The sequence below is a fragment of the Hypomesus transpacificus genome, chromosome 9, assembly GCF_021917145.1.
Source record: "Hypomesus transpacificus isolate Combined female chromosome 9, fHypTra1, whole genome shotgun sequence".
Lineage (NCBI taxonomy): Eukaryota > Metazoa > Chordata > Actinopteri > Osmeriformes > Osmeridae > Hypomesus > Hypomesus transpacificus.
The window spans coordinates 17,785,107-17,796,045 of NC_061068.1; the positions used below are offsets into that span (position 1 = coordinate 17,785,107).

The 10,939-nt window shown below is 38.9% G+C and overlaps 1 protein-coding gene across 2 annotated transcripts; it reads right to left on the minus strand.

The window, feature by feature from the left end:
• Positions 1 to 459: 459 nt before the first annotated feature.
• On the minus strand, positions 460 to 7,912 carry chia.2 (chitinase, acidic.2). 2 transcript variants are annotated; one of them, XM_047026423.1, is made up of 12 exons: positions 7,852 to 7,912; positions 4,641 to 4,709; positions 4,470 to 4,496; positions 4,108 to 4,312; positions 3,912 to 3,968; positions 3,667 to 3,832; positions 1,985 to 2,109; positions 1,705 to 1,828; positions 1,372 to 1,554; positions 1,180 to 1,296; positions 934 to 1,066; positions 460 to 858 (listed from the first exon to the last, which is right to left on the minus strand). In XM_047026423.1, the coding sequence occupies exons 2-12, from the start codon at positions 4,663 to 4,665 to the stop codon at positions 611 to 613; spliced, it is 1,410 nt and encodes a 469-aa protein (XP_046882379.1). In that variant the 5' UTR covers positions 4,666 to 4,709; positions 7,852 to 7,912; the 3' UTR covers positions 460 to 610. The 2 variants fall into 2 exon arrangements, with proteins under 2 accessions (XP_046882379.1, XP_046882380.1); XM_047026424.1 differs by lacking the exon at positions 7,852 to 7,912 and having other exon boundaries at positions 460 to 667; positions 820 to 858.
• Between the last annotated feature and the right edge of the window lie 3,027 nt (positions 7,913 to 10,939).

The window sequence follows — 10,939 nt, forward strand, 5'->3', positions numbered from 1 at the left end:
AAAATATATATATATGAAATTCTCCTTAGTAAGATAACCAGATAAAACTAGGTAAGCAGGCGTGAGAGTTAAAATAAGAAAGCCCATTTTGTTGATAATTTTCTCCACCAAATTCCTGTATTCAGACATTATTGCTTTTGAGGATAGAATATAAAGGCACTTTGACATCATACTGCATTTCCAAGTCGGAAATGTACTTCTACATCTCACTAATAGACATAGACAAACTTAATGGTTAATGCTTTAGGTGTTGTCACAAGGACTAGGGACAAAATAGATGTTAATCATAATTGAATTTAACTGCCTTTAAAAACAAATGTGTTTGACTGTCCGGTTGACTACATTGTGAGTTCAAAATACTGAACTTGGGTGGGTGGGTTTTATAGGAAAAAATAAGAAATGCACAGTAAATAAGAGGAAATAAAGCTTGAAAAGGAAGCACAAGATTAAAGCATCTTATTCACCTTCTTCTCAAGCAGGACTTTATTTTTAACAAAACTTTTAGCACTGGAGTTGACATCAGTCAAAAATACTACTGTTTGCATGTTTTTTTAATGAAGGATATAAACACCATCAACGCTAGCTCTAGCAGCCATCCCTTCTGTTATGCTCAGGGCCAAACGCAGCATTTGCAGCTGTCGTCGAAAACAGAGCCAGTGCCGCAGGGCCTGATGTGGGTGATGCCTCCGGCGCACATGTAGAAGCTACTGGCGTCATCTGGGTGGGCATACAGGCCATCAGGTTTGCCGTTGCAGAATCCCGGTCCTGGGGCGTGGGTGGTGGTGGTGGCAGTGGTGGTTGGTCGGGTGGTGCTAGCACCAGGCTTGGGAGTGGTGGTTGGAGGCAGTGGGGGCAGCTCTGGAAGACAAAACAGTTTGAGAGAATTGCGGTGGTCAATGACCTGTGTTGGACCGAAATGTCCCAGAGACTTACCAATGTCCAGGAGGGTGCGGAGGTGACCAAGGAGAGGGTGGTTGCCATCTCCACAAAACTGCCCAGCGAAGTCATCCAGATCCAGAGCCCAAACGAAGGCACCTCCGAACTTGTTGTCGTTCATGTAGCGAACCTGTAGGATGACATGGAAACAAGAAAAGACAAATGTAATATCTGCAAGACCTTCACCCGAACTGGCAAGTCTGTCAGCAATACAAATATGGTTAATGTCCAAGATATACATGCCTTGATTTCATAACTCTCCTTGGTGTCAAATCCTACCCACTCGTTGCCCTTAGTAGCATAGGGAACTTTTTGGTCTTCAATCCACTGTATCTTTGTGTCTTTCAAGAAGTTGCAGATCTGTAGAGAACCAAATTATGAGTTTGGAGTGGTGGTCCACATGATCCATTGACTTTAGGTCATTCAGTCTCCTACCTCATAATAAGACCAGAAGCCAGCTTCGCGTGTGTAGGGTCCAGCTGAGGCCGGGCCACTTGCTGAGGCTCCCACACCACTTTCTGTAGATGTCAGGCGGAACGTGCGGCCGTAGGAAGCGAAACCCATGTTCAGCTTCTCAACTGGGGTGCCTTTGTCTCTCCAGTACTTCATGGCATAGTCCTGAGAATGAAAAAATTGATGAAAAGGAAAGACAGGAGTAGAGGGGACTGGTGATTGCTAAAATAAAGTAGTTGTGGTTGAGAGTTAATAATAATTTAAAGTAGTAGCATTGTGAGATAAGAATATCTTTACTGCTTTTTTTTGCCTTACAGTGTTGAAGTAGATGAGGTCTCCTTTGTCATGAGCGCCACGGAACAGGGGGCTGTTGTGTCCTGTGAACTTTTCCCAAGTTCCATGGAAGTCATAGGTCATCACATTGATGAAGTCCAGATACCTGGAGATTAACAAAGAAACATATTAAGGAATACCACTAAGGAGATATAATGTTTGGATGCAAAGTGAACAGAATTTCCAAAGATGTAGGCAATGAACTTGTCACTCGAATCTTATAGCAAGAAAGGTAGACATTTAAATTGTCCGCTACACTCACTTTGCGATCTCAGAGATTTCATATCCTGCGTCAATGGTTCCCTTGCCAGCAGACACTGCAGCTGTTAACAACAGCTGTGAGTTTTTTGTGGATTTTGCTTCAGCAATATAAGCGGCCTTGAGCTCCTGCAAACATACGCCACAAAGAATTATGGGTTAGTGCTTTTTTAAGGGTGTGGAACATGTATTGACCACCTTTGGGTCTGAAAACTACAAAACAGGATGAGAGTTGAAAGATAACGCTTGTCATTAGGAGGCACAACATTAATTACCATGGCTATGCAGATGACACCCAGCTCTATATTTCTATGACACCCAACAATTATAGCTCTTTTGACTGTTTGGTAAATTGCGTGGCTGATATGAATATGAATGAATGGATGTCACACTACTTTATTCAGCTCAATAAAGATAAAACAGAGGTATTATGGTGCCACCCTTTCTCTCTCAGGCTGACACTGAAAGACTGATGCATGCTTTTATCACAAGCAGGCAGACACTCTCTTGTCTGGTCTTCCAAAGACAGCTATTAGTCAACTTCAGATGATACAGAATGCTGCTGAACGAGTCCTCACCAAGACTAGATGGAAGGTGCACATCACACACATTTTATAATCCCTGCACTGGTTACCTGTTACTTGCAGAATTAGATTTTAAGATGATTTTACAAGTCTATAAATCACTCCATAGTCATGCACCTGATTATATTTCCGGTAAACTCTCAAGATATGCACCCAGTAGATCCCTGAGGTCTTTTGGCACTGAACAGTTCCAAAGGCCAGGACCAAGAGATATGGTAAGGCAGGTTTTATGCTCCCAGCCTTTGGAATACTCTATACCAGAGATTCTAAGAAAGGATACAACTGTAGAAACCTTTAAGCGAAATCTTAAGACATACCTCTTCGATCTCACCTATTATTCCCTTTGATATGCATTGTTGCAAAAAAAAAAAAAAAAAAAAACGGCATAGATAGGGATGCCGTAGTCTTCAGTGTCATTTCACCATTCTGCTGAGCGGGATCTAAAAACCAGCAGCGCGGATAGATACTTTGTAGTCTGTACTGTCTCTTTACTGTTGCTGCTGAGTGGGATTTACAAGCCAGTAGCATCTCCACTAGCTCTTTACCTCTGCTGCATAATGAGCTTTACAAGCTTGCTGTTAAATGTTTTTTTCGCTTTCTATAATTCTGTTTGGTTTTCAGGTAATATAGGCACTTCTAGGCAGGTAAGTATAAAGGCCTCTTGTTAATCCAATATTTTCCAGTAGCTTACTTTTAAATGCTTAGTGTGTTTTGTAATGTAAATACTCTTAATGCACATATTTTCAACATACCATTCATTGTAAAATGTTGTATTTATTTTATTTATTCACTTAATTTTTTGTTTATATAACACCTCATGTTTTTCATGAGGTAGTATTCATTCATGCTATGTGTGTGCTTTGTTATATGTTGGCACCTCACAATCTCCAGGAGAGTGCTCGATCCGTCTTATTTCAGGGAGGTCAGGGAAGTATATAGAATTCTGTTATGTATGTACAATCCTTCTCTTTCTTCCCTCTGGAAAATTAGTGTTAAACATAAGAGTTTGACTCCCCCACCCCTTTCCCCTCTGAAGCGCATTGTGTTGCCTTCTGGTAAGAAATGCGCTATATAAATAAAGTTTGATTTCATTTGAACGCACCTTGCAGAGTTCAGTGAACCTCTCCTTGTCCTCAGGAGGGCTTCCGCGTGATCCCGGGTACTCCCAGTCCAGGTCCAGACCATCAAAGCCGTACATTCTCAGGAAGCTGATGGATGACTGGATAAACTTCTGGCGGTTGGCAGCATTGGAAACCATGATCGAGAACCTGAAGAAAATTAAATGTTTCTAAAAAAAACACGAACAACATCAATAGAGGCAGTATTGTGGTTGTGTACGGTACTCACTGGGTTGAACCAAAGTTCCACCCACCAACAGCCAGCAGAGTCTTTAGATGTGGGTTCCTAAACAGTAGTGAAGACGAGAGCGATGGAGATGAACAAGTCATTCATTTCTCAAATAGAAATATAGCATTGGAAAAACTGTCTGGCAGCATCTGGTTGTAAACACCTCAACACAGTGTTTAGGATTAGGGTAGCTCACCTCTGCTTCAAAGCATTAAAGGCCTGATAGAGGGTCTCATCGTTCCACTCATAGGTGACTAGCTCGTTAGCATGGTTGATCATAGCAAAGGCGTAGATCAAATGTGTGCAAAGGAAAGGGTCCACATTGGCAGGCATGTACTTCCCCGTCCCGGGTCTGTACTGGGACCAGTTGGTGAAGTAACAAACCATCTTTGAGGATGTTGCTTTGAGGGAAAGAACAGATCTGAGGTCAGAGCCTAAAGAACATTTAGAAAAGACTGGTTGCAAATTAAAATCAATTTAACAATGTTTACATTTTTGCATCTAGTAAAACATGAGGCATCTAATGCAAGTAATGCTAATATTATTATTTTTACTTACCCATATGGCACATCACCAGGCACAAGCCTGTAACAAAGAGAAAAGAGAAGTAAGCATCTGAGTTACACTGTTCTACTAATAGAGAGGCAGAAGTGGTGACAATAAAATGCATTGACAACACTCATCGTTACCATGCGGTGTTGTTATGTTGTGCTTTTGTAGATCAGTTACCTGCTAGGATTGTAAGTCTGGCCATCTTGATCTCCAAGCTCTTAATGGCAGACACCCTTTTGTTTGATACTGAAAGTCAAGTGCAGAGAGGTATACTAATATTCAGTACATTTTAAGATTTTCTAGATTGTTACATGGCATAAGATAGCATAAGATTGTTACATGGCTTTTAAGATGCCAGGCTGTGAGCGCTCCCCTGCTGAATATTCCTGTGGAGATACGAAGGCACAGAAGAGGTACCAGAGTTGGAGAGAGAGTGAGATGCGGAAGAGAGACATCAGCACAAAGTCGGGACACACCTGGGAATTCAATGAGTGACTATAGACAGCAACGCCCCTCCGATACCATCGTCGGGTTCAGAAAGCGGTCCTATCGTTGGAAGACGCTACAGATCTATGCGATCTGGAATGATGCACCTCAATAACAGCTTCTTCCTTTCAGCTATCAGACTCCAGGTTCCATAAAGGCCAATTTCAGCTCACACAGTCCTACTAATTCAAGTCAGATTTAAGTAGTCAAGCTAATTGCGCGTGCACCCTATTCTTTATGGAACACCGAGTTAGTCAAAATTAAATAAATAGGTAAATAAATAGATAAATACATACATAAATAAATATGGCTATGAAATAAACTCTGAAAAAAAATTGCAATAAATATATAAATATAACATTATATAATGATATAGCTGAATCCATTTACCGACATCAATAATTAAATACATTTATTTATTTCAAAATGACGTTTTTGTAAAGACAACATTTATTTATTTAATGGGACTTTTATTTCCTAATGCCACATTTATTCATTTTTTTTTAACTTTTACCCACCACATTTATTTCCACATATATTTCCACACCACATTTATTTCTGTATTGTATTTATACACCCCCCATACAGGTAGCATTGCTATCTAGTAATCTAGGTGAGCAGCTGCGTTGGTCTGAAGATAACCACGCCCCACTCGTTTGCATGTGAGATAAAAACAGCACAGAAATAAATGTGTGGAAATAAATGTGGTGTGTAAAAGTCTCCCAAAATTTTTAAATGTGGCATTAGGAAATAAAAGTCCCTTGAAATAAATACATGATGTCATTACAAAAATACATTTTGAAATAAATAAATGTATTTATTGATGTCGGTAAATGAATTCAGCTATATAATTATTTATATATCTATTGCCATGTTTGTTTTATTTCAGAGTTAATTTCATAACCATATTTATTTATGTATGTATTTATCTATTTATTTACCCATTTACTTATTTAATTTTGACTAACTCAGCGTTCCATAATACTTAAGCAGCCCGAGAGGTAAAACATGGATCATACAATCCACCACGGCAAAAGCAATGCACATGGCCACGTGACTTCTTCCAGAAAGAACGTTCCCTTTAAGCCTTGTACTATGACAGCTCCCTCATCCACCGCTTCATCAAAATGAAACGACATGCCATGATTGACGTGATCGATAGGCTACGTAGGTCGTGGTCCTTTGTTAGACCTTTAGTTACTTCGTTGATTAAAAACCAGACACCCTCTAAACACGTGAATTTACTTTTTTGACATTGTTTTAAATAAATAGCCTACTATTAATCAATACATAACATTTACATTTATGCATATAGCAGACGCTTTTATCCAAAGCGACTTCCAAGAGAGAGATTTACAAAAGAGCTTAGGTCACTGATCATAACAACGAGGTAGTCCCAAACATTGCAAGCAGCCAAAACATGAAGCATACATTGTGAAAAAACTAAACAAGTGCCAAAAGGGAAGACCCATAAGAGCATGCAGTTATACAAATTACAAATTAAAACTACATGAACCACAAAAAGTGCAGGACTGTACCTGTAGACGAACAATTAACAGTAAAATATTTCACAGCGAGTACTTAAAGACTTAACTTCGTTATAACTAACCTACAAGATCAACAAGTCACTCAATAAGAGTCATTGTGATCCTGGAGGAAACTAACATCAGGTACAGCCAAGCATTCCTAAGTGCCGTTGTACTCCCGGAACAAGTGCGTCTTGAGCCTTTTCTAACCCAGTTGTCTAACTTTTTATCATGGTTGTGTCGGGAAAATGGAGGATGTAGCCTAGGGATTTAGGTTTGTTTTGCAATTGTAGACTACTGTTAACAAGTATATAGCTATGATAATTATACTCGGATAATTTAGATTGAGATAGGCCTATGCCTGATGCCTAAGCATTTGAAATCGCAAACTAGGCTACGTAACGTGGCGTGTTGGCTTTCAAATCATTGTTCATCATTGTTTAATGCAATAGGCTAAATGTTGTAGCCTATGTAGGCTATTTAAGTTGATTTTCTATCAATGTTGAACATGAAAATGAGAATATCCGTGGTAAATCATTGTTTTCCCGTTGGGTCAGTGTTACAGGAAGGTCTGGTTAAGCACCAAGTCACGCTAAACCTGACAGTTAGCCTGACCCTGACCAGACTAGTTACGCAGCCTAAGTTGCCATAGTAACCGAGTTCGACCTACGATGAGCTAGCTTTATGGAACAGAATGAACTAGAAATGAGTCCGACTAACTGACATAAATCTGGCTTATTCAGTAAACTCGCTTTATGGAACAGGCCTCTGGACTTTATCTCTATAGTTTTGTTTTTCCCCTATCCCAATCTCCCCCCTCCTCACTGGACTGAGCTACCTATGACAAAAGAATACCACCAACATTGTTGTGTGGCAATAAAGTTTGTATATATCTATCTAAACATGAATTTAACTTTACATTTATCTTTATTTTGCTATAGAGTAACTTTCTAGAATTACTTCTAGACTTCCTAGAGTTCTCTGCACTGACAAAAAAAACTAACAAACCTGTATATATTTATAGTAACCCTTTAGAGAGAGGATTATAGGAATATATCACGAAATAATACTAGGCAGTCTATCTGGAAAATGATCACATATATAGAAAAGCACAAATATTTTTTTTTGGGGGGGGGGTTTAAGAACTCTTCCTTAAATACAAATTTAAGGAGAAAATATCTATTTAAACTTTTTGTTAAATACTTGTTACTAATTAAATTACCATTACAAGTTAAACTACAGTATACTGTATTTAAAGTAAATACTCCATAAAATGTCTTAAAACCTACTCACTAAAAGATAAACCATTTAGACAGTTTTTTTTAGAAGAGATCAATCCAAATTAAAAGGTTAACAAGAGTTGCCTGTTTTCTTACCTTGGGAAATGAGAGAACCAAAGAAGACCAGGCAGAATGGGTTTTTATACAGTTGATCCAGGTGAGGAGGGAGAGGTAAAAGTGTATCTCCTCATCGCTGGTGGAGTAGATGTTATAAAAAGAAGATCATAGGTGGAAAATAGGTGGATAAGATAAATAGGTGCTGTCAAGTCAAAAGCAATAAGAATTTATGATCCCTCTAGACAATGACAGCAATTTAGGCCACTTTCAAAAAGATAAACAACCTAATCTGTCAATAACAATGTAAACAGTGGTCAGTAGGGGCAGTTGGCAACAGTGGAATAGTGTTAACATCTTATTCGTATTTTCTGTACATTGAACCTAATCACGTCTTCTAATAATGTTTTTAATAGATCTAAAGTACAGAGAGGAGTTATTTTGTATTATAAAATGAATGAACTCTCACACTTAATGCACCTGATTGTTGTACCATTCTGAACATTCTGATTTACAATCATGAGTTTGGACCACCATTAATACATTAATTATGAAATGGCTTACACATTGTATGTTGATCCAGGACATTGATAATGTATTGATAAGGATGATTTATTGGTTGCGGTACCGCATTTGTGGACTAAGAGTGATAAATCATGACCCCTGTTTTTCACTTAGTACAATTTAGACATTTAAACACGCATACACAATCCAAATCGATTTCATTTTGAAGCATCTAAAACAATCTAAAACAACAATAGGGTTGGATTTTATTCAAAGCACAAACTCTTAGATAATAAAAAAAATATTATGTCCGTCGCTGTTGCTCTGATGTGAAAGATAAAGCTTGTTTGATACGTGGACTAAACAACCAAAGTACTATACTGGCTAATCATCAATGAATATTAGACACCTTATCAAAACTGCCCTTATGTAAGAACATGGCGCAAAGAATGCTTGTCTTAAAATGATTCATAAATTCCAGTTGTATAAAAGGATTTATGAAAATGTATTAATCATTTTAAGACAAGCACTTTTTGCATACTATGGGTACACTTTAACAACATGGAAAAAATAGATTGGACTTTTCAAGTTGTTTTGGACACCCTTTATTGGGATGAATTATTTGGTTAATGTAAAATAAACCTAAATACTGTAATAAATACATAAGACTAACATAGAATACACATAATATTGTGATGGAAAAAAAACATTGTCTTCAGTAACAATTTATAAAAGCTATGGGTGTAAACAATGGAAATCCAGGACCATTTTGCTATTGCATGTAATTTGAAGAATCCAAAATGTTCTCTTCTTTCATAGTATATCCCATGATTTCTGAGCACACCAGTGTCAGGCTGTGACAGCCACTTGTATAGTTGACCAAGGGCCTCATTTATCAAGCCGTTTGCGCCTGTTTCCAGGCGTAAATTGTTTGCAAAGACTGACTTAACAATGTGGGCTATTTACAAACACGGCGCACTTGGGTAAAATTGCAGATTGCCTGCCACATGAGCGAGAACAGGCAAGTTGCGCTTTCAATATGCGTTCGTGGGAGGGTCATGGGGAAAGTGGGAGGGTTGTGGGGAAAGTAGGAGTTCCACCCAAAAAGGGAGATGGATATGGCTGCCGCCAGGTGGGCCTCGGCCGCCAGGTGGGCCTCGGCCGCCAGGTGGGCCTCGGCCACACTTTGGTGTTTTCTGTTTTTTTAGGTGTTTTTTTTTTACTAAACAGTGTAACGGTAATCATACAAATGAATAAAATCTACGTCTGCAGCCTGGAGCCTCGTGTCTCATGCCCTCGCTTTGCTGATGCGAATGTATTTGCAGCAATTTCCCAGTAAGGTGTGAAAACAATATGGAATATAAAAAGAAAAAGGAGTCTTGGAAAGAGTGTAACATGTTTATTTCTGTAAAGACACTGATGTGTACCTTAGGGAAAATTACAGAAAGAAACTATCAAAGTCTGCAACCATAAATTGCTCTAGGAAACGTTGGCTAATATTCGCCAAGGTATGTCAACATAAAACGCTTATGCATTTTTTTATGGAAGTCATCACAGGTTTCATCAAATACAAGGCGACGTTAACATCAGGGACACAACAACACCCAGAAATCAGCAAATTATATGTATGGATACAATTGTAAATATAACAGTTTAAAAAAAAAAGTGACTCCATCCGGAAACTAATTAGCGATTTCGTATGTTTGAACCTCTGAACTTACCGTTGGACACGCTGGGCATGAGACAGGAAGGCATGAGACAGGAGTGCATGAGACGGGAGGCTGCAGGCTGCAGCCATACACTGTTGGAAAAAGATGGGAGGATAAGCGTAAAGTGCGCCTAATTATATATTCTGCGGTATTTACAAAGACTGCCAGTAAGAGTGCCCTTCTATTCTGCGTCTTAAAAGCAGGGGCCAGTTCTCAGTACGTCGCTAACTCAGTTAGCTGGATTTGATTGTTGACGAATTATCATTATCTTGGATTGTTCGGTTCTTCGAAGCTCATTCTGGACTTGTTGTCATAGCAACATGTCCTTTAGCTTAAACCTGTTCGGGAGCAGGCTTATTTTATGTAAACAAGATTTGATTGCGACTGTCACAGACATGTCTTGTCCGTTTTTACGACGGAAGGCAAGAATAATTAGCTGAATTTAACATGAAACCAAATTAATTGCTCATTGCGTGATATATAGATCCTTGAGCACAGCGCGATATGCTACTAGCCTATACTTTTTGAGAGATAACCTATAGTTTTTTTGTGAGGGTGTCATTTACATCATACATTTGTTGAAACCATATTATACGACATTAAAGATGATAACAAAGTATGAAAATAAAAAACATAGGCCTAGCTTAGCTACTGTAATAAGCGATAAAACATCTTATGTGGTCACTATACATTTAATTTGGTCTGCTACTTTTTGCCAGCCCTCTTTCTTGGATTTTGCAGACATTGAGGTGTTCCCTTAGCCTGGCTCTGCCCTCCTACGTACTTCCGCTCAATTTGGATTTTGCTTCTGTACTAGGTCTGGGAGCTCGGCTCTGAAGTCGGTTTCCAGAAACAAATTGTTTGTAGGTCCAATCAGCGAACAGAGGGAGTGGCTGAGAACGATGACGTTAATGTCG